At 41.2% G+C, this 26389-nt stretch overlaps 2 protein-coding genes across 14 annotated transcripts in view; one reads left to right on the top strand and one right to left on the bottom strand.

Annotated features, from left to right (window-relative positions):
* The window catches only part of LOC129467803 (uncharacterized), a 28276-nt gene extending 13642 nt beyond the window's left edge, over positions 1-14634 (top strand). For 3 of the 11 annotated variants that reach the window (XM_063622805.1, XM_063622810.1, XM_063622804.1), the window contains one exon: positions 1046-1922. In XM_063622805.1, coding sequence (XP_063478875.1) covers positions 1046-1092 — 47 coding nt within the window. In that variant the 3' untranslated portion in view covers positions 1093-1922. Of the gene's footprint in view, positions 1-1045; positions 1923-12945 lie in introns of those variants that run through there. The other 8 variants (XR_010116944.1, XR_010116941.1, XR_010116942.1 and 5 more) reach the window with 6 other exon arrangements.
* On the bottom strand, positions 14507-22008 carry TTC32 (tetratricopeptide repeat domain 32). 3 transcript variants are annotated; one of them, XM_055252592.2, is made up of 3 exons: positions 19564-22008; positions 15759-15925; positions 14507-15017 (listed from the first exon to the last, which is right to left on the bottom strand). In XM_055252592.2, exons 1-3 carry the CDS (start codon positions 19710-19712, stop codon positions 14878-14880), a joined length of 456 nt encoding a protein of 151 aa, XP_055108567.1. In that variant the 5' UTR covers positions 19713-22008; the 3' UTR covers positions 14507-14877. The 3 variants fall into 3 exon arrangements, with proteins under 3 accessions (XP_055108567.1, XP_055108566.2, XP_055108568.1); XM_055252591.2 differs by lacking the exon at positions 19564-22008 and adding an exon at positions 19333-19553; XM_055252593.2 differs by lacking the exon at positions 19564-22008 and adding an exon at positions 18888-19022.
* Positions 22009-26389: the final 4381 nt, after the last annotated feature.

Below are 26389 nucleotides of genomic sequence, written 5' to 3'. Positions count from 1 at the left end.
GGGTCAGCCAGTCCTCACCAGTCCTGAGATAACTACTGGAATGGACACAAGGTTTCTCCAGAGTGCCTCACTCCTTGTTTGTCTCCAAATTCTTCCTGACAGCTGCAAAAAAGAGAAGAACTTGTTGGAGGTAGACTTTTACCCTGTCTCCCAGGGTGAGAGGGTCCAATACCTCTCATTGGTCAAGAAGCTAGTGAAGTTTGTGGCACCCAGATTCAAAGAGATGAGATCTCAGAGAACCATAAAGGGCTAAATAGGAACCTAGATTCCTGGTTATATGGCCAATATGGGGACATTGAGCAAAGTCCCTGGGAGCCCCAGGTCCCAAGTACTCCCTAGGCTTCTATAAAGAAATCTGGATGACATGTCCTGCTTGGTGACTTGGCATCAACGTTTAGAGGTCAAATCTGACAGATGGCAACTGGTAACCAGATTAAGCATGGAGGGTGGGGGCAGGGCAGCCTAGCATGAGTGGGACCCTAGCTGATCCTCTGCTTAGACAATTGTTGACTGTGTGACCTAAACAGGTCATGTCTCCTTTTTGAACCTTACCACCTTCTGCAAAATGAAGCATTAACGTTAAAGTCACTGAAGACTTCAGAAGTATTGATAAAGCATTCAATAAGTGGACTTCCTAATAGGAAAGGAAACTGACTCATTCCTGACCAACACCCTCAGAATAATCCCATTTCATGCCTAGATGCAGGAGAAAGCTCATTATCTTCCCCATCCCATTCTCACACTTTAACTCCTCCTCTCCTCCTCTTGTCTCCTTGAAGAAAGCCTGCCCTCTTACTAAAGCCAGTTGGGATGAGGTCCCATAAGACTTTTGTCTTAGGACAAAGTATGGGTGGGAAGGAATTGGTGTTGGGTCACTCTTGGTTTCCCAAGACCCTGAGATGGGAACTTCTGTTCCTGCTAGAACAGAATGGCCTCTGCCCGCACACAGCTCGAGATGCTGTGGAAGCTTCCAGATTCTTGGCCCCTTAAGGTTTGTCTTCCTGTAATGCTCAGTCTTCTGCTATTCACCCATTTCCATTCTCAGGTGTATCCGTACAACCTGACCCAATCCTGCCTACACTTGGACCCTGATGGGCACTGTGGTGGCCAGTACTATCCAGAGGAGAGAGGAGGAGGTAAGAGCAGGCCCCTAGCCACGTGTCCAGTAGCAACACTGAGAAGTTCTGCCCCAAAGGTCCTGCCCACAAAGTTCTCTGCACTTTCCCCCTCCATCCCTCCAAACAAACTCAACCTTCTGAAAGCTGCCTCAAGTCCTGACCAGATGGCACCCTCCTGCAGAAGTCCCTGAACAGCACTCTGCACGTCATGCCTACATCTCAGCCTGAGGAACTCTTGAAGAGGCCTTTCCTCCAGAGCTGAGTGAGTTCTAAGAGCTCTTTGGCCAAAAACCCCTGGCTCTTGCCCATCACACTTGCGTAGTATCTGGCTATGATAATTTTCAGGCATTTTATGAAACATTTAACAAGTCTAATTACCCTTCTAGGAGACAGTCCTATAATAGAGGTCATATGAACCCAGATCTTAGTCCTCCTGCATCAGTGACTCCCTCACCCCATACACACCTTGAACTCAGGCCAGAAGAGAGCACTTGACCATCTGGCTCTGGTTCCAGTGACTCCAGGACTTATATGCCCACAAGCCAGAATATCAAGATCTGAGTGGGAACTGTGGAAAGCATGTCATGCGAGCCCCCGCCGCCCTTGAAACTCTGCCTTCCTCCTCCTCAAAGAACAGTGCCTGAAGGTCCTGGCTGTGGCCCTGGCTGGCCATCTTGCTTCCTGGTCATGGTGGTGGCCACTGCACTGGTCCTGTCCAAGATGACCTGTACATCATTCCATGAATGACACGTGACAACAGATTCCCAGTGTAACAAGCACATTTAACCCAGCACTTGTCAGCCCCACTGTTCTGTTGGAAGTGTTCTATTTCACTAATCTTGCCTCTCCTAAAACAAGGAACAACTCCTGGCACTCCGCTGCAGAGGCCCTTGAAGCCTGTTGGAATTTTAGTGAAATGAGATGCCTGACTTAAGCCATGTTGCCTAGCTTCTCAAGTACCAGCAGACCTATTACTAGCAAGGAAGAAAGCTAGCAGCAAGAATGGTTATTGCATCGTAGAGGTGTTCAGTGGAGGAGAAAACCGCCCTGGTACTGCCGTAGCCCTACCTGCTGCCCAGAGTTCTGAGCTCTCGATGAGCACTTAGAACACGTCTGCCTGCAGCCTCCCTACACTTTCTTATGACTTGTCCTACTTGTCAAGCCCAGCTTGTCCCACGTCTCCACATGAGTCTTCCAGTGACATCTGCGTGACCATCTCCACCCCGTGGATAAATGCTCCACGCTAGGAGTCCACAAAACACAGTCTGACTTAGAGATTCTCTGGCATGACTCTCTTCCCTGTTGTGTGCACTGACTGCCTTAGATGTAGGCCTCTTGTTTGGGGCCCTTCCTGGCCAGAACCTGAAGCAGCCTCCGAGGAGGGTGGTAAGAATGGTTTCCCTAGAGCCCAGTTACGGAGCCTGCCTCCTTTCCAGATCATGCTGTAATGGACTGAGATCTCATCTTGGCCCACACTCTTTCCTGGCCTACACAGCCATCTCAGAAGGGCAATGTTTCTCGCTGTTAAAGTGGGTGGTCCCTCTTGCTAACTTAGCTGAGCATCAGGTACTGGTTAGCTGTCAGGGCTGGGAAGTGGTGGCTATACCCATTGGCCTTGGTGATGAAGACAGCCAGGTCTCGAAGTCCCAGCCGGGACTCCTGCTGGGCCATAAAGGCTTCAACATGCTGGCTTCTCCCCATTGAGGACCTCAGGCCCCAGTTCATGATCAGGATTTTAGAAATACCAAGAGCATCAAAAGAACAGAAAAGAGGCCCTTAAGGGACTCCTAACAAGATGGAATTTGCATGTCCTCATTGGACTAGAACCTGAACTGCTTTAAAAAGCAAAAGGCCCGGGCCGGACGCGGTGGCTCACACCTGTAATCCCAGCACTCTGGGAGGCCGAGGCGGGTGGATCACGAGGTCAGGAGATCGAGAGCATCCTGGCTAACAGTGAAACCCCGTCTCTACTAAAAATACAAAAAATTAGCCGGGTGTAATGGTGGGCGCCTGTAGTCCCAGCTACTCGGGAGGCTGAGGCAGGAGAATGGTGTGAACCCAGGAGGCGGAGCTTGCAGTGAGCCGAGATTGCACCACTGCACTCCAGCCTGGGCGACAGAGCGAGACTCCATCTCAAAAAAAAAAAGAAAAAAAAAAAAAGAAAAAGGCCCTTGGTACAATCTGATGGATGTGAGTGTACAGAGAAGAGAAAACACCTCTGAGGGGAGTGAGAGGCCTCAGTAAGGAAGTTGCAATCTGGAGCCACCTGGGCAGGTCAGAGCTCTATAAGCAGGAGAAGCCAAGGGCATAACATACAGTAGTGCCGCTGTCAGCCAGGAATCAAGGCTGTGACAGCTGGAGTCCCGGGCCAAGAACTACAGGGGGGAAGGAGGAGAAATGCTTGTTCCCCCAACTCCTAGCTCCTGCCATGGGGGTGGACTTCTACTAGCTATGACATTCCTACTATCTCTCTGCCTCTTCCCTCTCTCTTCTCTCTGCCCCACCCTGGGACACAGTGACTTCCCTGATGCTAGGGGGAGGGGATGGTGTGGGTTAAAAAAAAAAAAAAAAAAAACAAGCTGCATAGCTCAGCCCCTTCCTCTCTCCCCTCACTCTCCTGGGGGTGCCTGCTTTCAGAGTCTGTGCAGCTCTTGTCTCCTTCTTACCATAAACTCTACCTGGGCAGCAACAGCTGCCACCCACACCCTCCCCTGCCCCCATGGCAGTGCCTGCCACATCCAGGACCATTTCCGAATTCTGAGGCTCTGTTGTTGGAATGTCCCCTCTAAGCTGCATCCTGCAACCCAGTCCTATTCCCAGAGAAGTGCAACATCCCCTCTGGATCTGCCTGTCTGCATTACCATTTGGTTCAAAACCCAGTGCTGGTTACTGGGCCTCTCAGGACACCAGGGAGGCTGGGCTGGGGAGGACTGGTGGGCGAGCTGTCCCCTCCACATTCTGCTAATGCCTGGGACGTGAAACTCGTTCCTGTTTCCATGAGACTTGTATCCTTAATGTCCCTTTTGACTTGAGCTAATTCTGAGTAAGTTTTTGACCCTTGCACCTAAATTTGGCCCAAGGCACAAACAGTGGGGATTGGCTTCTCTGATGGCTGAGTCACTTGCCTTCCTGTTTTCTCCCTCATATTCCACTTCTTGTGGGTGTGAATTAAAGTAGAACCAGGCAGGTGGCACTCTCCTGTTGGTGACCGGCGTTCCACAGTAAAATGGGGTGTGACAGCAGCTGGCAGAGCAGCAGCCTGCCCGGGGCTGTGGGCCACATCCCCCCTCCACCCCAACCAAGCAGCCCGCCCTGCCCTGGTGCCAGGCGCCAATCAGCTGAGCAAAACAGGCTGAACTCAGGCCCTGCGAGGCCAGGACGGCGCCTGTCAAGAACTCCTATTCCCTCCAGGGCAAGAAGAGGGAGGATCGAGGCTTGCCCTGAGTGGAGAGCCTTCCCAGGACACGAGACTTTGTTTCAAAACTGAGCCCTAGGCAAAATGGGGCAAGTTGGTCACCCTAGAGGGAGCTTAGGTTTAAGGAAAAGAACCTGGGACCCTCTAGCTTTGACTCCAGTCTAGCATAACTCTCTGATTGTCCCTTTAGTAAAACAGAAATAATGTCAGTCTTGAAAGAATGTCATGAGGCTTTCATGAGGACACACGAAAATGGCAGACATTTGTCTTGCTGGAAGGTTCTCCAGTTTCCCTACCCCTATTCCAGGTAGGTTAGGTTGCTGTCCTCAGTACCTGAGGTTTTATGTGGAATCACCATTCTCCTTCCCATGATTGTAAGTCAGATTGTAAGCAGCATTCGAGTAGATGGAAATCTGATTAGGTCTATGTCCCTTGTCCCAACATTCTTTATGCCAGCTTTCATTCCCACAGCTCCAGCTGGAGACATGTGCCCCACAACTTAGCTGTGCCTTGGGGTGTCCTGTCTACTGCAGGACGTCTTCAGTGCCCATAACATTCTTCTCCAAATTAGGTTTCTGAGCCTTTGCATATTACATCACAGGGCTGGCCCATGGGACTCCAATCTGGGAGGATGGTCCTAGGCACAAAATTGAATCTTGAGATAGGTCTAAGGTTTGCCATCAGGATTAACGAAAATAAGTGTACACCGGGGAATGCTTCACTAACTGGAAGTCACTATTATTCTTAAACTGAGAACCAGAAGGGCTAGACTGGTCATAATTCTGTTAACCAACTGCATAACCTTTAAGCCAGAACCTTTACCTGTAAAATAAAAGAGTAGATTTCTCCAGTTCCTTCCCACTCAAGTGTCCTATGACTGATTAAAATTATATGTCCATTAAGCAACTCAAAAGGAATTATGTCTGGCTATCTGAAAGCTCACAGCCAGCTGAGGAGGAAGCGCACTAAAGGCGAGGCCCAGCTGCTCCCCAGCCCAGTACTGCTCGCTGCTGTGTTAATTGACGATGATGGAACAAAGCACATTTTATGAGAGTTCATGAGTAGGAAGTCCAAGGAGCCTATACATTAGTCACGTCTGAAAATCTTCCTTGCTGGTCCTGCAAGCCAGAGGAGCTGGCCACTGCCACTTGCCCAGATGAAGGACATATAGATCCAGAAAAGGGAACAGTTAGCTAACATTGCTTTATTTGCTCAATCGTAATAAAAACTTTTTCCAGGGAGAAAACCCACATAAAACTATTGGAGACAGAATTCTGGATCAAGTCAGGCCACAACATAAAATTACATGGTAACAATGGTCTCCAATTTGAGAGAAGCAGCATAATGCGCCCCAACCTCCCACAAAAACTTCAAACCCTTGAGAGACTCGGGAAAACAAAAGAAGGTCATCTTCCATCGGCCCTTTCCTCCTCTCTCCTTCTCCCCAGACTGCCTTGTGCTTGTATAGGGCAGGGAGGGGGAAGGAAAACTGATCAGTTACCCTGGGATGTCAATCACCCTGTTGAAACTGGTCTGAGTGCCAGACAGACAACCAACATGGCTCCTGCCTTCAGGGTCCACATCTTGAAGAGGGAGAGGAACACATGAAATGGAAAAGCACCCTGGAATTAGATGCTGGGCCAAATGAACTAGAAGTAGTTCTCAAACTTGAGTGTGCCTCAGACTCCCCAGGGGCCTTGTTAAAACACAGATGGCTGGACCCTACCCCCAGGGAGCTAGATTCACTTGGTTTGGGGTAGGGCCGATATTTTGCATTTCTAACATGGTCCTAGGTGCTGCTGGTCCATAGACCATGCGCTGAGAACCAGTACTACAGACAGTGCTGCCCATACCTTAGTGTGCGTACGAACCACCTGGGGGCCTGGGTAAAGTGTAAGCTCTGATTCAGCAGGTCTGGTACAGGGCTAGGGATCTGCATTTCTAACAAGCTCCCAGGTGATGCCAATGCTGCCAGTCTGTGGTCCCCATTCACTAGCAAGGGTGCTCCATCTAGACCAGAGTGCGATGGAAGTTAGAGAATGAGATGAGTTTGGGTTGATATTGGCAGGGAAGGTTTAATGGTAGTTACTGGGACTTGGGCTGGTCCCTGAAGAATGAGCAGGATTTAAATAAATGAAAAGGCTGTATTCTGGGAGAGAAACTTGAGCACAGGCAGGGCAGTGGGATTGACAATAGCAAGGGTAGAGGAGTGGACAGTGGCCATTGTCACAGATGAGTGACAGACCGAGGCTTGGGGCCCTGCATGCAGGCGCCTCGCTCCATCTGCCTCCACCCCACCCTCCCCAAGCAAGAGGCTGGTGCAGTTCCAGTAAGCCTACTGGCAGCCGGTCTTCATAATGGAAATAATTATTGTTCTGTGAGTACCAGACTGACAGCTCCCAATCCTGCCTGTTCAGCCAACTGGGTTATTTTTTCACCTGGCTTGTTAGTAATGGTTTGTTGTTTGGCAGCATGAAGTGACTCCCACTTTTCCTTTCCAATCTCAAGTCAGAGAAGCCTCAGTTCTCCAAGAGTTGAATGTCTCGGGGTGGTTATGAATTTCTCAGCAGGCAGCCAGAGCAACCAGCATGTTCTGTATGGTGCTCAGTCATGGGTTCCTCTCCTGATCCAGTGAGGGTCATGATCAGATAAAGGAATAATAGCCCCTTCTTTCCCACACCCACCCCCCCACCTTGGAAGTCTTTTGTTTTCAGGTTTGTTCTAACAAAAAGCTCACCTTTTCTTCAATAGAGCTGCATTCGTAGGTGCAGAAACATGAGAGCTCATGTGCAAAAGGCCTGTCATTTGAAAATGAAACTAATATTTATTGGGTTTCCCAGCAGTGCTGTAACAAGGCACTACAAACTGAGTGGCTTATAACAACAGAAATTTATTTTCTCACAGTCCTGGAGACTGGGAAGTCCAAAATCAAGGTGTTGGCAAGGCCATGCTCCCTCTGAAGTCTCTAGGGCATGGACCTCACCCCTGGGGAGCTGGAAACCCTTCCTTGCTTTTTCCAGTTTCTGGCATCCCTGGGTGTTCCTTGGCTTGTGGCAGAACCACTCCAGTCTCCACCTCTGTCTTCACAAGCCTTTCTCCCCAGTGTCTGTGTCCAAATTTCCTTTTCCTTGTAAGGACATCAGTCACACGAGGTATCTGTAAGGACCCACCCTACTCCACCTACATCTTCTTAACTACTTAGATCTGTCATAACTTTATTCCCAAATAAGGTCACATTCTGAGGTACTGGTAGTTAAAACTCCAACATATCTTTTTGGGGGGCCCAATTCAACTCCTAACAGGTATCTTTATAGTTTATAACATTATATTACCTGCTGAATTTGATCTTGTCTTTTAGAGGGGCTTTTTCCTCTAAACTAGAATAATGACCTGTTTTAAATAAAATCAACACTGAACTATAAATCAGGCCCTATTCTCAAGGTCAGCTGAGAAGGGGTCAAACACTTATCCACCCCATACCTATTAGCCAGTGATGAATCTGTAAGCTCTAAATAGCAAGTTACTGAGCAGATTATGATAACGAATTCATTTATCCATTCAACACATATAAGGCCCTTCTGTATGCCAGGCCATGGTGCTGAGGATACAACAGTAAACAAAAGAGACAAAAATCCCTGCCCTCTCGGAGTTTGCCTTCCAGTGTGGCAAAGACAAAATAAATAAGAACATGGTTTGGGTAAACAGAAAAAAGATGAGTATGATGAGGATTTGCTATTTTAAAGAGAGTGGTCAGAGAAGGGCCAGAATAAGGCCATGGGGTAAGGCAGGGAGAAAACAGCACATGTAAGTTCCTCAACGTGAGTCTTTGTGAAGACTCTGCTTCTCACTGAGAGAAGCCATGGCACACTCTCAAACCTTCACTCTGGTGGCTGTGCTGAAACCGACTTTGGAGGTAAAACTGACAAAGCAGGAGATTTGCAGTACAGAGGGGCTGATGTCTTGGCCTTGGGTGGTAGCGGACGAGATGAAAATTGCTGGAATCGGGATCTGTTTCAAGGTAGGAACCCACGGTGTTTGCCGGGGAGCAGTGGGACCAAGTCTGGCATGAGAGGCGGGACAGTATGGCTGCCATTAGCTGTGCTGGGGGAGGACCAGAAACTCCGTTTGGGATGCTTTAAGTTTGCACAACATCAACTCTGTGATCTTAAAAAGAGCTTTCCAATAAAGTGGAAATAGGTTCAAATAAATGTGGTGCCAAAAGAATATATTCAAAGGTATTCTTGGTACACAGGAGTCAAAATTGCCTAGAGGGGAAAGAGCCACTCAGGTGGTGAACAGAACTAATAGTAATTTTTTCAAGATGTGACTAGCAGCAATAGGAAAGGGAGCCTTTTAACCCTTTGTTTCTAGTTATTCTGGCTAAAAATGGTTAGCTGTAGAGAAAAATATGAAAGGCGGGGGGGTCTTTTTATTTATACCTCCTGTACTGTTTTTATTACCATAGCCATGTATTAATTGTATATCAAGAAATTGGCAAGCACTTTTCATGCGGCTTTAAAAATTATGTGTCAAAGCAGAATAAGGTAGACTTCTAAGTTCTTACACAAAAGAATGTTCAAAATAATAAGTGATTTAAGTTACCGAATAATATGTATACCATAAATCTGCACATGTATCTGCATACATGTACCCATGTATTTGTACAAAGAAAAAGGCCTAGAAGGATAGACAGAAACTGCTTTTTACCTTATATTCTGCAGGTTTGCCACTTTTAAAAGGAGTACTTTTTGCATATGTTTAAATTGAATGTGATGGCCTTCCCTCTACTTCACTTCAGCCAGAGCTCAAGCCTCCACACACTCCAAACAAGAATTGTTGAATAGTTTAAAGAGATAGGCAGGCCGGGCACGGTGGCTCACGCCTGTAATCCTAGCACTTTGGAAGGACAAGGCAGGCGGATCATGAGATCAGGAGTTTAAGACCAGCCTGACCAACAAGGTGAAACCCGGTATCTACTAAAAATACAAAAATGAGTTGGGCTTGGTGGCACATGCCTGTAATCCCAGCTACTCAGGAGGCTGAGGCAGGAGAATCCCTTGAACCCAGGAGGTGGAGGTTGCAGTGAGCTGAGATCACGCCACTGCACTCTAGCCTGGGCGACAGAGCGAGACTCTGTCTCAAAAAAAAAAAAAAAAAAGAGGCAACAGAAAAAAAAACTGAAGCTTTTCAGTCCCCCTTGGCTCTTATTCCTGCTAGAAATAATGTGACTATGTCATAATAAATTCTACTTAAGGGCTGTATTAGTCCGTTTTCACACTGCTATAAGGAACTGCCCGAGACTGGGTAATTTATAAAGGAAAGAGGTTTAATTGACTCACAGTTCAGCATGGCTGGGAAGGCCACAGGAAACTTGCAATCATGGCAGAAGGGGAAGCAAGGCACCTTCCTCACAAGGCAGTAGGAAGAACGACAGGAGGAACTTGCCAAACCCTTAAAAACCATCAGATATCGTGAGAACTCACTCACTATCACGAGAACAGCATCGAGGAAACCGCTCCATGATTCAATTACCTCCACCTGGTCTCTCCCTTGACACGTGGGGATTATGGGGATTACAATTCAAGATGAGATTTTGGGTGGGGACACAGCCAAACCATACCAAGGGTTTTTTGTTGTTTCTTCAGTAGTAGGGCCAAAATGTTTTTTAAAGTTAAGCATGATTCTTATAAGAATATAGAATGAAAACGTGAATAATGTTTAACTCGTTAATAGAGAACCACCAGAGTGGTAAAAGAGCATTAGAATAACAGTACTTATGGCCCATGAAGAAAGAATTTGGGAATAAAGTTGCTAGGTTAAATACAAAACTGGTTAACGTTCTTCAGGGCAATACAGCCAAAACTTTTGGGGTTATCTTTTCTACCAGACAGAGTTCATTTGCATCTCCTCTGGACAAAAATCTCCAAGTTACATGCAACCTCCCAGAGTCTGGGCCCTAATCAAGAGTAAATAGAAAATCAAAGAAAGGCACACACATGGCCCCCCAAGAGAATTAAACAGTCGTTGAGTGGGTCTGCTGGTATGATATTGAAATGACATGCAAATCTTTTTGCCTTATTTCTACGTATTGGACGCTTTCTTTGACATAAGATAAAAATTTACATATTGGCAGCTATAGCTATCTAATTTCCAAATGGAGTTTGCTCTTAAAATTAATCTGCTTTTCACCATCTTTTGTGTCTGTTTTTAATAAGAAAAATGACCACCAAGCAATGTGGGCATTGCAATAACATTCCATTATTTAAAAACATACTTTAATATTATTTTGATACTCACTTTGCTGGGTACTAAAACATTTTATGAGCAATTTAAATTTTTTGTCAGGACCAAAAAAAAAAAAAAGTCCACAAATCTGCTGTGAGTTGATGCCAGCAGCAAAAACACTGATACTCATTGCAGTTTCAAATATTTATATGGATTTTGGACATAACCTTGCACAAGTTACTCAATTTCTTAGCTTCATCCTCTCTGCAGAATAAGACCTTCACTAAACTGCTGTATTTATGATTTTGTGATGACACATATAAACCTGGGATTACACTGTTGTGTTCCTATTTTACTTTTATATCCACATTCAGAATTTCAGTTTAGGGGCTTCCTTACGGGCTGCTGGTTTTATAATTTGTCTTGCTACGTGATGTGTTCTTTTACCTTCTTGTGATTTTAAAAAGGATAAACTGTGTGTTTTAATTCTATCAATTGCTTTGTTTTTCCAAAAACAGAAATTAGACTATACTTATCCTTCTTTCCTTTCTGTAGAGTGAAATGGTGTCCTTTGACGTCCCCTAACATTAGATTTGAAATTTAACAAATCTCACTCTCCCTCTTTTACCAACTGCCATTTTAAATTATGGGCATTCTATTCTCACAATTTACTATCACATTTTTTAGAAACACAGAAAACACCAAAATGTGAATTTATATAGAAATTGTTAAAATTACACACCTAGCTTAAATAGCAAATATTCAGTCAACTTTTCACTATGCTCTTGAAAAGCTATTACACGTTTGTCAACAATTTGTTTAGCATAGCAATATGTTAACCTAAACACACTAAATTCAGCATCCATTTCAGGCAGAGATGAGCCATCTGATTTACTGAACACATTTCTTGTTAGAGAACATCACATGAGACAAAGTGGAATCGTGCCACATATTTGAATGAAGCCAGAAGCAGCACTTTTTAGGACTCTTAGATTTGTTTTGTGCATGAGCTGTTGTTTTTGAAACACTCTCATGTTTAGTCATTAATTTGCATAAAATTTTTTGTGTGTTTAAGTGCAGTTTGCATGCAAGACCAAGATACCCAAAAACCTTGAAAAAATGGTGCAGCAACTCTGAATATACCTTCAAACCATTGAACTTTACACTTTAAATGGGTGAACTACATGATATGTGAATTATTCTCAATAAAACAAAAAACTAGCATAGTAAACATTTATGCTTAGCCTAGGCAATGTGGTGAAACCCCATCTCTACAAAATATACAAAAATTAGCTGGGCATGATGGTGCATGCCTATAGTCCAAGCTACTTAGGAGGCTGAGGTGCGAGGATCACCTGAGCCCAGGGAGGTCAAGGCTGCAGTGAGCTGTGATCAAGCCACTGCAATCCAGCGTGGCTGGATTTTTTTTGAGACAGAGACCCTGTCTCAAAAAAGAAAAAAAAAACATGCTATTACGGTTTATATACAAACTGTTTACTTTTGAGTTAAATTTTTAAGGGGGCTAGACTTGGCAGAAAGGGAGACATTGAGACAAGAATCAGTGTAAACGCTGAGTGGTAGGTGGGGTTGAAATATATCATGCCCACACAGAAAGATTTCAGACCTACAAAATGGCAGGGAGCCAAGGCTACATTTAGGATTGAGAGGGTAGAGAAGCCAGTGAAAAACAGAAAACCAAAAAAGACAGAGCAAAAGAGCAAATAGATAATGACTGAAGACTAACTTGGATATTTGCTTTGCTATCATAAAGGGTTTTATTCAGTTCCAAATTTCAGAAAAAAACAAATAGCTCCACACTTTTCAACTACTGTTAGGAGTAATATTCTAAACTTAAAAGTAACTTAAATCCATTTTATCCTATCTTACCTCACTTTGTGAAAGAGAAACCTTATAACAAACCACAATTCGTTTTTACAAAGGAAACAATTAGAAAACATAGTTACTTTTCTAGCAGAAAACGGAAATAACGAATACTGAAGTGTGGGAAATATGAATGGTAATGAATATCTTTTAAGGTAAATATCTTTTAAGGTAAATATGAACGGTAATGAGTATCTTTTAAGGTAAATATCCAAGGTATTATTTGGTCAATCAGAAATTTACAATCTGAATAATGCCTAAAGTTTCAATGCTAAACAAGGTAAATGAATTATTCTTTATTTCCAGTAACAAGACAAGAGAAAATGAGTGCCTGGATCTACAATCAGCAACTGCTGATTCTGAACTTCAGTGACTTTTTTTTTTTTTTTTTCTGACAAAGGATGAAGAAATTTTGAATAAAATCTAACAAACCACACGAATACGTTAAACAATTTTTCCTTTTCATATTCCATGTGATCCCAGTCAAGAGTAAAGAGAGTATGAGTCAAGATAAAATAAAATTAAACATTAAGCATTTGCTTCTCTGGGTGGAATGGCTTAAAGCTTTCCCTCCCAAGGTCTAGGGAACTTGCTTTTTTAAAAAAAGTTTTCCTAAGAGAGATTTTTCTACATTTTAATGCAATTTTAGAAATTTTTTTAAATCGCCAACAAATATAAGATAAACCATTTTGGAAAGTGTGAATAATTCCAGAAACAGAGACTTTGTTTCTAGGCCGTGAAACTTAATTTCCTCTTAATATTCACTTACCTACAGCCCAAACTCTCCATGTATTTTGCCAGGTTATTACTTATGAAATACAAACAGGGCAATTACTTTTTCTGCTTCATGAGATTACTCATACACACACACAAAAAGTATTTTAAGGTTGCTGATGATGATTGCATCTGAGGCCACAGAAGTCACCCTGCGCCTTCCTCTGGAAACACGAAGCAAAGACACTTTCCTTTCTCCTGATTCGGGTAATTTCCACCACAGTAAATTACTGCTTTTCCACAGCAGTAATAAACTAGTTTGGGAGATCTGAGATACAAGGTCTAAATCTTTGGAAGCCAAACAACAATAAAAAACAAAAAATGTAGATGGCATATGGCTGGTGTTAGTTTGTTTTCTCTTCAAGTTCTTCCCGGTTTTTTATAGCCTCGTAAGGGCTTAATTGTTGGCAGCACCAAAATAAAAGATTTTTAAACTTTATATTTACTAAGTGCTTTTTGTCATTTCCTCACCTCTCTATACATTCATACCTGATCACCAAATTATTATGGAGATTTGAACAGTACTTGGCTTATAGTATTCAGTAAATGTTGATAACGATTGTCATTATCCAGAGACAGAAAACTATGTTCAATATTTAAATCTTAACCTATTCTTATCAATGATTACTTGAGAAAACCAAGTGTAATTCAAGCTGAACTCCTTCAAATTGTTCTCTTGTAGGACATGTTTATTTTTAAGCCTAAATGTTATGTCTTTCTAGCCTAGCTATATAAAATAGCCTTACTCTCAAAGCCAATGCTAGGGGGAGAAAATGGACAGGGGACTAGATTAAAAGAACTGAGAGAAACATAAAAAAAAAAAAAAAAAAAAATGCAATGAAACCTGATTGGCTCTAGATCCAAATAAAAATCTATACACTTTGGAATATGGGCTGGATATGGCTGACATTACAGAATTATTCATTTTATTAGGTATTATAGTGGTATTGTGGTTATAAAGGAGGATGTCTTCATCTTAGAAAATGTAGGCTGAAATATTTAGGGGCGAAGTACTGTGACCTCAGCACCTTATTTTCAAATGGTTCAGCAAAAAGTTATATATTTAAATAGAAAAAGCAAATGTGGCACAATATTAACAACTCATGAATGTAACTTGAGTTTATTTTATTATACTTTCAACTTTTCTGCACATGTAACATTTTTAAAATAAAAAGTTGAGAATAAAAAAGTCACAAAAATAGTTCTGCTGAAGAAAACACCACACATTCCTTTTTACTATAATATTTAATATAATATACACTTATAAATTGGTATTATTTACACTTCATTAAAAAAACCCATTCAACCTGAAATTAACTACCTTAAACACACTATTTAACTTTCAGTGCTAATGTATTAATTTCTTAAATATAAATCAAAATAGCTCAATATCTATTTTAAATTACTGATAACTAGATGCAGATGTAAGGATCATGAATCAATACTTCCATTAAGTTAAAAATATCAATAATTTTTTGCAACATTTCTTCTTTGTTTTTCTTCTTTGTCTAGAATAGTCTGTTTTAAGCTCAAAGTAGCATCTTGAAATCCAGGATTTAAGTCTAAGACCTTCTTGAAATCTTCCAAAGCATCATCAAAATATCCTGTACCAGAACCCAAAAAATGGAAAACAGAAAAGAAACTGAGTATTTCTATATATTATTCATGGCAAAGCTTTGATACACGTACTTTTGCTTTTATATTTATGAGCTTTCAGTCACTTCTAGTAAAGGAATTTTTTTATCTTAATAATATAGAGATGTGTATATCAAAGTAATTCTGTGTGCCCTTAGGGAATAATACACCTAAAATTAGCTATGGGTTTATTTATTGAGATTTAACAGGTAAATATTATCAATCATCTTAAAATTTTAACAAAACTGTATCGCCTGTTTTACATAATTGCAGTAAAATTAAGAAACAGGAACTAATTTTCTTTTTGACACTTTAAATGAGAAACAGTACCTATGGTCCCTTTAATCCAAGAATCTAAACTTCACTTTCTATTGTCTTGTGTGTCTTCAAAGATTTTAACTCAGAAAAGTTTCACAGGTGATCATCTGAATTGCCCTCATTTCACAGCTGGGAATGCACAAGCACAAAGTAATGGGGTCACCCCGGCTCCTGCGCCCAGGTCCAATTCCCACCCCAGTGCTCTGCTGTGATCTATAACGCCTATCAAAAGCCTAAAATAAACTCAGGGACACTTCCTTTGTTCCAAGCTCTAAACCTAAATTTCACAGAACTTTAAAATTTGATTACCACGTTAGTTTTACAACATTTGAAAGCTCTGAAATAACAGAATACAGTCAATGACAAAATCCAAAAAGAAAAAAAATTCTTACCCAGCCTATACAGTATCAACCCTCTGTTGTAATATGGAACTTCAAAATTGGGTTGGACTTCTATGGCAGATGTGTAGTCATCCATGGCTTCATAAAAATCAACCCTGAAGTACTTGATTTGCCCCCTGTTGTTATATGCAGTAGCCAAATCCTCAGGGCTGCATTTGCTTTAAACAAAAAGTTCACATTAAAAACACCATGTTACCAAATTCCTCTCATTTCCACTTTCATTCTCTTTTGGGTATTGTCAAACTTCAGAGCCTATAACATGCAGCATGAACACTGAAAATCCAAGCTGAAGAAGAAACGTACAAATAAATAAACAGCTAAAATCAATTTCTGTTTAACCCTGTTATCTACTTTCGTAGGGTTATACCACTACAATATCAACCTGAAAAGCATACTAACTTTACAGTGTGTTCACTGCCAACTTGTTCTGCTGAATATAACATTACAATGAGTGTTCATTTTTCTAAGCACACACCAGCAGGGCAAAGAAGACAGAACAGATAAATACTATGCAAAGAGGGAAAGCCGGCCCAAAGCCCGAGTTTGCTATGGACATGTCACAATGTGAATCAATTTCATTCTCAAATTTTTAAGTGATCTTAAAACAATGAGATTTGAAATCATTTTCCACCAATAAAAAACTAAAGTTAACGCTAAGTGAAAATTCAACATGCTATGATCCCCAGGAAGTTATCTCTGGGGACAGAGTTGCCCTCCCTCCAGCCTCAGCTGGCATCCTCCCCAGTGCCAGGCTGGCTTCCTGCTAGGAGGGTGGGCTCCTTTAGACCCCCTCAAGGTTCCAGTCAGTTTGGATGTCCTTTGTGCAGAACTGGCTCTGCACCTGAGGGAACTAGAGGTTGCCCAAAGAGCTTTAAATTAGCAGCCTTTCCTGGGCTGTACACCCAGGTAGCTCTGACCAGCCACCAGCTCAACAGACCACAGCCCCTGGCTGCCCTGAACCTTTCTCTGCACAGGACAAATAGTCTGCACAGAGAACATTAGTGCCTCTGCTCTGAGTCAGGGATGATTCTGTTTCCCTTTCCTTTTTCCCAAAGCAATTCTCAAATTAGAACCAAACAGAGAACTCATCTGTCACTTCTTTGTGATACCCCGTAGTAAAAAGTATAGTCCTCCGAAAATATCTGTGAATGCAGTTAGTGTAAATAAAAGCTACTTCTCTTAATATCTTGATCCTTGAGATTTCAGACAGGGACTGTAACTACTGCTACCCTAAGAGGCACTCACAGTCCAAGGGCCTCCTTCAAACCAAGTTTGCTAACGATGGAAAGGACTGTCACAATTTTAGAAAATGTCTATTCTATGAGCTGTGATGGAGACTGGGTGTAAGGATACTTCTGGATGCCACTAAGCACTCCTGTTAAAACCTAGTTTACAAGAGGGTACCACTCCCCTTCACCTATGTGACATGACACTAGTTGAACTGCTCCCAGTAGAGAGTTTGAAGAAAAAAGCAATCTCAGGATGCCAGTAAGGTTTTTAGTCATTAAATCGAAGTTTCAAAATTATTAAGTTTTTAATACTAATTATATATTTGTAATATAGAGAATCATAAAATGTTAGATTTAGAATTAGATCTCATTAAATCAAATTCTAAAATCTTTTTCATGTGGAAATTTTGTTTCTACTTTAAAGAAATGGACTAACAGTTGAAGCTGAAATTTTTTGTAATATTAAAATTTTTGTAATGATAGTATTTATTATAATGGAATTCATTCAAGTTACCTAACCCAAATGTGAATTTTTAGGATTTGCTAACTTTCGCAAAAAAAAAAAAAAAAAAAAATATATATATATATATATACAGAGAGAGAGAGACTTTGGAAATTAGGTTTATGACTAAAGCTATACTTTAGATATTAAAAGAAAACGTCACAAACCATTCAGAATGAAAGGCATTCAAAAACTGCAAATATTGTTTCAAAATAATTCAGTGACCCAATACTTCAAAAATAAATGTAAGCTCCAAAAGATAAATTTAAGGGAAAAAGTTGAAATGACAGAATTCAGTTTCAATCCATGAGTTTCTAGAATTTTATCAAAAGCTTATTTTACAGATGAAAAACTGAGGCTGAGACATTAGCCATGTGGCAGTGCCAAGACTGGAATTCAGGCATGATGAACTCCCTTCTACTGCGCTATGACAAACTGTCTTTCCTGTGCTGGTAAGGCACAGCTATTACATTTGCTACGGACACTTGTGTTCTTAGGCTGAGATGTGCAACGAAGGAAGAATAACAAGACTAGACAGCATCAGTATACCTGGTGCTGATGAATACTTTTTTAAATCTACTAGATAAGTCTATTTTTAGAGCTTGAAACACGAATAGTTTCGCTTTCTATGTTTACTTATCTTTTTTATGGGGGAGGTGCACTGAGGAAAGTAGACAGTATCATCTTATTGCCTGTTCAGAAATTTCTATTATTATTCTTGTGTGTTATTGAAATGAGAAGGCAATTTTATCTTTCTGGTTTAATTCCATGTAAGTGTAACAAACAGGGTAAGAATCAAGTCCTTAGTGTTTAGTTAAGCCTCATACAAAAGACAAGCTGGCATCCTGTCCAGAAAACTCAAATCCACAACAGACAACTCACAACTGTTCAAAAAGCTGTTCAACTAACCCCTTTGTTCTTTTCTCATCCTGGTCCACTCCATACTATCAACAAGCCCAATCGAGGCAAGACTTGGAGTAAAAACAAATGCTACACATTCAGGCACAAGCCGAAAAGATGCTTTGGGCAAGCAGATAGTAAGAGGTGAAGCCGCTCACATCACAAAGAGAAAGCCAGCGAATCATTATGTGCTTCCTGTTGAAAGTATACACACCCACCTAAAAAGTATTCCTGCCATGATATTGAATCTGAATTCAATTGGATCAAACCTCAAGGTTTAACTACCAACTCACAGCAATATGAGATAGATGACCACATTAAATGACAGAAGAGATTCGGTCAGCAAGTCCAAAACACGGAAATTCAAAGGACACAAGAATCGGTTTCCTCAACAAATAAAGGAGGGGAAGGTGGAGAGGAGACTTAAAAAGACTTGATGTGTATCCTGATTTGAACTAACTGCGAAAAGCGAACCAAAGAACAAAACACCTTATTAGTCGATCAGAACGGTTCCAACACTGACTACTTGATATTAAGTAACTATGTGATGATGACATGGTGGTTCCTTCTGAAACATCCATGGATGAATACAATAGGTAAACTGATAATACTTAAGCCAACTGATAAACACCTAGACGTTCGTTATGCTCTATTCCACATATTTAAACGTTTTTCACAAGTGAAAAACACCACCAAGAGCCTGCGCTGTGACACTGAGATGGGAGTCGCGGTACTGTGGCCCTACGCAGCCGTGACCCTTTCCCTTCCCAGGTCGCGGATTTCTCGCCAGCTAAAATCAAGAGTGGAAAATTCCTATCTGTCCTAAGTCTCTGGGTGGGAATGAGGAACGTGGAAGGAGATACGGCGGGGTGAGTGGCGGCGGCCCGCGCCCGAAGATCGCGCAGAGGGCTTGGTTCCCGGAAGCTCCCCGCACCGTCGAGGCAGCTGGCTCCTCGCGGGTGGGCTTCCTCCCCGCGTTCTCCGCCGCCCTCGTCCTAGGCCTCGCCTAGGCCTTTCTAGAAAGACGAACGTCCGCCCGCTCAGTCCTAGTGCTGTGTTATAACAAGCACCGCCCGTGAGCTCCAGAGGCGAAGATAGGAGCCCAGACAACCCCAACGTCCCCTCCACCCGAGGTCGCCGCGGCCCCAGGTCTCGCGATAGTTACCTCCCGGAACTCTCGTTGCTGGAGGCTGCGCAGGCGCACTGGCGAATGTAAGCGGAGTACAGCGCCTCGGCCTCAGCGTACTCTCCCTTGTTGAAATGAGCCTGGGCGAGTGTTAGGGTTGCGTGGCTTTCTTGCCGCTGTCCTTCCATAGCAGCCAAGGCCTAGTTTTCGGTGTAGAATGGGGGTTGACCTCCGAGCGGTTAGAGGTGGCACCACAAAACCACTTCCGCACCCTGGAATCTACCTTGACAGCCAACCTTGGCGCTGGGTTTGTGCCTTATGGGGATCCGTCGTCTCGCGAGATAACGGTTCCACTGCTGGCGGGGCGTTTGCAGTGGCCCCCGTGAACTATGTTTCTGTCGTTACTACTGTTGGACTCCCCTTCGTCGTTTCCTAGAAGAGGCGCAGATGCGTGGTCGCAAACTGATTTCCAAGTCCGTTGTCTGATGCTGCGAGACACTATCCGTTTGTTACAGCGGATTGGGGGCCGATGACGCTGGAGGTGGAAGAAGCCACGGTTCTGTTTCTTAATGGCGAATTAGCCTGCGGACTTCCTGTCACTCCCTTGCCTTTCAGCGTCCCAACTTAGCAAAACTCCGCGTTTAGGGTGTTCTGAGTAGGCTTTGTCTACCCTGAAACGCTTTGTGTCGACATTCCACCAGGTCTGTTCCACGGTCCAAACTTCTCTACCTTTTTTGACCCTCTAGAATTGTGTTAAGATTGTTGTGTCGAGAGTCTGGGATCTTTGATGTTAGTTATATTCCCTGGCTGTTTATGCCAAAGGGAAATCCAAATAGTAATTTATTACCTACATTACGTATAATTCAAATTAAAATTATGTAAGAACAGTTGCCAGCCACGCTACCCTACATGCCTGCTGTGTATCTTCTCGGCGTCCCTCAATTTTGTTTTGCTTCCCAAAGTACTTCAGCCCTTTCCGTCATAAAAAATAAAGATGAAAAATATATTTGGAGCATGATACTTGCATGCAGAAGTCTTAACAGGACATAAATTGTGTGCTTTTGGCTGCTTTCATTAGATTTTTTATTTTTTCCATTTACCACTACTGAAAAAAATACAAATACAGTGGATTAATGTTAAATTAAAAAGCACTAGTGGAAATTAAAAGATTGCAAGACTACAAAAAAATAAACTGGCATTTCTGGTGTAAGCAAATGGACAGTGCAATAGAACAAAAGCCCAGAAACATACCCCAAATAGGCTGTATTTTGTAAAAGACATGTAACATGTATGGGGAAAGGACAGATTATTCAAATGAGTGCTATTGGGAGGATTAGTTAACCATTTGGGGAAAAATACATTTAAGCATTTAAGCTCCCAATTGACGTAATATTCATTCCAGGTGAATTAAAAGATAAATAAGATAAAAAGCTTTTTTTTTTTCAGTTCCCATTTGTTTTTGCCTCCTGGGGCAATGTCATCTTTTCAATATGAAAAAACAAAACAAAAGACAGAAATCTGAAGTACAGGATAGAACAAAACCAAGTGTGTGTGGGGAAGCAACAGCAAAGGGAAGACAAGATGTTGCAAAAAAAAAATGGAGGGGCGTTCCTCTCTCCTCTGGGGAATGACTCAAACACTGATGTGGCAGTGTACACTATTCTACATAAAGCCAGGGATGTTAAGCCTTTTGGGGGATAAGAAAAAGTGGAGATGGCCAGGCGCTGTGGCTCATGCCTGTAATCCCAGCACTTTGGGAGGCCGAGACGGGCGGATCACCTGAGGTCAGAAGTTCAATAACAGCCTGGCCAACATGGCAAAACCCCGTCTCTACTAAAAATGCAAAAAATTAGCTGGGCGTGGTGGTGGGTGCCTGTAATCACAGCTACTCAGGAGGCTGAGGCACGAGAATCCCTTCTGGGTGGAAGTGGTTGGCAGTGAGCTACTTTTTGTATTTTTTGTAGAGATGGGTTTCCGCATGTTGTCCAGGCTAATCTCCAACTCCTGGGTTCAAGACATCTGCCCACCTCAGCCTCCCAAAGTGCTAGGACTACAGGCATGAGCCACCGCACCTGACTAGAAGTTTTGCTTTGTTCTGTTCAAGGAATAACAGGAATATTTATGTGTCTAAAAACCAGTGATCTAAGAGGAAAATAGCAGGATATGTAATGGAAATTGGGGATTTGGGAAGGGGGGGTTCTAAATAGAAGTAAGATTCTTAACCTTTTTTGTGCTATGGCACCTTTACAAGTGTGGTGAAGCCTCTGTCGTTTCAATGTTTTCAAGTGTTTTTAAAACAGGATTACAAAGGAAAGCAGTTATATTAAAAAAACAGTTGGAATATTAACAGATTCATAAAAAAGTAAAACATTAACATTAAAAATCAAGAACAAATGGCAAACACAAAGCTAGCAGAGGAAGAAAATAATAAAAGATCAAAACACAGATAAAACAGAAAAATGGAATCAACAAAACCAAAAGTTGGTTCTTAAAAAGATTAACAAAAATTAATAAAACTTGAGCTAAATTTACTAAGAAAAAGGAAGACTCAGATTACTAAAATCAGAAATGAAAATGGGAACATTACCATCAATTCTACAGAAATAAAGAGGATTATAAGAGAGTACTGTGAACAATTGTATGCTGAAAAATGGGAGAAACTAGATGAAATGAACAAATGCCTAGAAACAAAAAACCTACGAAGATTGTATCATGAAGAAATAGAAAATATGAATAGACCTGTGTATTAGTCTGTTCTCAAGCTGCTAATAAAGACGTACTTGAGACTGGGTAATTTTTTTTTTTTTTTAAGATAAAAGAGGTTTAATGGACTCACAGTTCCACGTGGATGGGGAGGCCTTACAATCATGGCAGAAGGCAAACGGCACGTCTTACATGGCGGCAGGCAAGAGAGGATGAGAGAACAGTGAACCATTTATAAAACCATGAGATTTTGTGAGACTTAGTCACTACCATGAGAACAGCATGGGGGAAACTGCCCCCATGATTCAGTTTTATCTCCCACCGGCTCCCTCCCACAACATGTGGGAATTATGGGAGCTACAATTCAAGATGAGATTTGGGTGAGGACACAAACTATCAACCTGTAACTTGTAAGGAGATTCAATCAGTAATCTAAAAATAACCTCTTGACAAAAGCCGTGGACCTGATGGCTTCACTGATGAATTCTACTAAACATTTAAGGAAGAACCAACACCAGTCCTTCTTAAGATTCCATTTAAAAAATGGTTATAACTAATGAATTCAGCAAGGTAGGAGGATATGAAATCAACATGCAAAAATCAGTTGCATTTTTATTCACTAACAATGAAGCTATCCAAAAATGAAATTAAGAAAACAATTCCAGCCAGGCACGGTGGCTCACACCTGTAATCCCAACACTTTGGGAGGCCATGGTGGGTGGATCACTTGAGGTCAGAGTTCGAGACCAGCCTGGCCAACATGGCAAAACCCCATATCTACAAAAAATACAAAATTTAGCCAGGTGTGGTGGCAGGCACCTGTAATCCCAGTTACGCAGGGGGTGAGGCAGGAGACTCACTTGAACCTGGGAAGTGGAGGTTGCAGGGAGCCAAGATTGTGCATTGCACCACTGCACTCCAGCCTGGGCAACAGAGCAAGACTCTGTCTCAAAAAAAAGTAAAAAGAAAAAACAATTCTGTCTACAGTAACATCAAAAAGGAAAAAATATTTAGGAATTAACCAAGAAAGTAAAAGGTGTGTACAATTAAAACTATAAAACATTGCTAAAAGAAATTAAGACATAAATAAATGAAAAGACATCTCATGTTCATGGATTAGAAGACAATATTGCTTAGACGTTAATATTATATAAATCAATCTGCAGATTCAATGGAATCCTTATCAAAATCGCAGTGATGTTTCTGCAGGAATAGAAAACTCCATCCTCAAATTCATATGGAATTACAAGGGCTCTCAAATAGCCAAAACAATTTTGGGAAAAGAACAAAGTATAAGGACTCACTTCCTGATTTCAAAACTTACTGCAAAGCTACATTACCCAAAACAAGTGTGTTATTGGCATAAAGACAGTTTTTTAAACAAATGGTGCTAGGAAAATTGGACATCCACTGCAAAAGAATGAAGTTGGACTCTTACACCATATACAAAAATTAAATCGAAATAGATCATGACCTAAATGTAAGAACTAAAATTACAAACTCTTAGGAAAAAACATATGGCAAAAGCTTAACAACACTGAATTTGGCAATGATTTTGTGAATACGACATCAATGGCACAGGCAACAAAAGAAAAAACTACAAATTTGGCTTGATGCGAATTTAAAAACCTTTGTGCATGAAAAGATGCTATCAGAGTAAAAAACAAAATATTTACAAGTCGTATATCTGATAACGGATGAATACCCAGAATATATAAAGAACTTCCAAAAACAACAATAAAGCAAAACAATCCAGTGCAGAAATGGGCAAAGGATTTGAATAGACTTTTCTCTAAAGAAGATACACATGTGGCCAATAAGAACATGAAAAAATGCTCAGCATCACTAATAATTAGGGAAATGCAAATCGAAACCACAATCAAATACCACTTCTTACCACTCCAGTAGGATGCAAACTATTAAGAAGAAATAAGTGTTGGTGAGGATGTGAAGAAACTGGAATCTTTGTGCACTATTGGTGAGAATGTAAAATGGTGCAACCACATGGTGTAACACTTCTTCAAATACTAAGAATAACCATTTGATTCAGCAATTCCACTTCTAAGTATATACCCAAAATATCTGACAGCATGGTCTAAAAGAGATACTTACACATCCAGGTTCATAGCAGTATTGTTCGCACTAGGTAAAAGGTGGAAGCAATCCAAGTGTCTATCAACAGATGAGTGGATAAGCGAAATATGGTATACTCATACAATGGAATATTATTCAGTCTTAAAAAGAACAAATTCTGCCACATCCTACAACATGGATGAACCTTGAGGACATTACATGAAGTGAATTTAGCCAGCCACAAAAAGACTGAATGATTCCATTTTTATGAGGTACCCAGAGTAGTCAAATTCACAGAGACAGAAAGTAGAATGTGGTTGCCAGGGACAGCTTTAAGGGGGATAGGGAGTTACTGTTCAATGAGCAGACAGTTTCAGTTTTGCAAGATAAAGAATTCTGGAGATGGATGGATGGATGGTGGTGGTGGTGTTGGAATATGAACAATATGAATGTACTTAATAGATATAGTTAATGCCACTTTAACTGTACACTTAAAAATGATTAAGATAGGCAAGGTGCAGGATCTCATGCCTGTAATCCCAGCACTTTGGGAAGCTAAGGTGGGAAGATTACTGTGCTCAGGAGTTTGAGGCTGCAGTGAGCTATGATTGTGCCACTGCACTCCAGCCTGGGTGACAGAGCTAGACCACGTCTTGTAAAAAATTAAATTAAAAAAATTTAAAAATGATTAAGTTAGTAAATTTTATGCTATGTCTATTTCATCACATAAAAAACAGGGAAAAATCAAGTGGCAAGTGTGTTTTCTGTAAGAGATCGTTGCAACAACATTGCATTGAAGTCATTATTACTGTATTTCTATTAACTGATTTTGTTGCATCCACTGCAGTTTCTGCTTTATAAAGGTGGTTGCTATGAGTATAGATATTAGGTGTTATATCTATGTCTACAGATACTCTTACATGATACATTGTCACTGTGAATAGCAGTTTTTAGCATTATCAAGTATTCTTGCTTGTAGTACTTAACTCACCACATCAACAAATTGAAGAAAAATCTCAACAGATGTAGAAACTGCAGTTAATAAAATTCAACTCCTTAGCAAACTAGGACAAGAAGACATACTTATTAAAACCTACCGACAAAATGTCTACAGAAAATATAATAAGCAATGATTTCTTAAAATATTGAAAAATTTCCTTTTGAGATTAAGAATAAGACAAGGATGCCCAGTATCATCACTTTAATTATTCAGTATTGTATTGGGTATCCTAGCCAGTGCAATAAGATGATAAAAAGAAATAAAAGGTATGACGATTGAGAAGTAATTTTTTTTAAAAAGGCAGTCATTAAACATGGTTATATGGTTGTATATGTAGAAAAGAAGTGCAAAGGACTGAGAGTGACAAAACATTTTTAAAGAAGAAAAACAAAGTAGGACTTGTACCAGATAGCAGGACCTATTTTAAAAACTATAATAACTGAGACATTCTGCTTTGGGCCAAAGAAAGACAAACAGATCAATGGAATAGAAAAAGAAAACAGAAATTGTTACCTACATATATGGACTTGATTTTTTTCCCCATATAATTGCACATCAGTGTGGAAAAGGTGGACTTCAATCAGCTGGAGGTATAATTTACATTAATTTCTTTTAACTTTAGAGAAATCTCTTAGGAGCTGATAGCTGTCAGTATAAAGACATAATACAGCAATTTATTCAGTCTCACCTCAGTTTCTTTTTCTTCTGTTAAATTCAACTAAAATAGAAATCTCTTATTAAAAAAATAAAACTACCAATGTTAAATGGGCAATTTGATGAATTTTAACAAATGTGGAGTCATGTAATCATCACCAAAACCAAGATATGGAACATTTCTATCATCCCACAATGCTCCTTTGTACACCTTTGAAGTCAATCACCTATCCTTCTCCCTGATCTCAGGCACTACTTTCTGTGATTTTGTCTTTTCTGGAATTTCATATAAATAACATCATACAGTATGCTGTCTTCTATATCTGGCTTCTTGCACATAGCACAGTGCTTTTAAGATTCATCTATGTTGTTACTTGTGTCAGTTCATTCCTTTTTATTGCTGAGTAGTATTTCATTGTGTGGATAGTCCACAAT

Source organism: Symphalangus syndactylus, chromosome 18, assembly GCF_028878055.3.
Source record: "Symphalangus syndactylus isolate Jambi chromosome 18, NHGRI_mSymSyn1-v2.1_pri, whole genome shotgun sequence".
Taxonomy (NCBI): domain Eukaryota; kingdom Metazoa; phylum Chordata; class Mammalia; order Primates; family Hylobatidae; genus Symphalangus; species Symphalangus syndactylus.
This window is presented reverse-complemented; position numbering and strand designations above follow the sequence as displayed.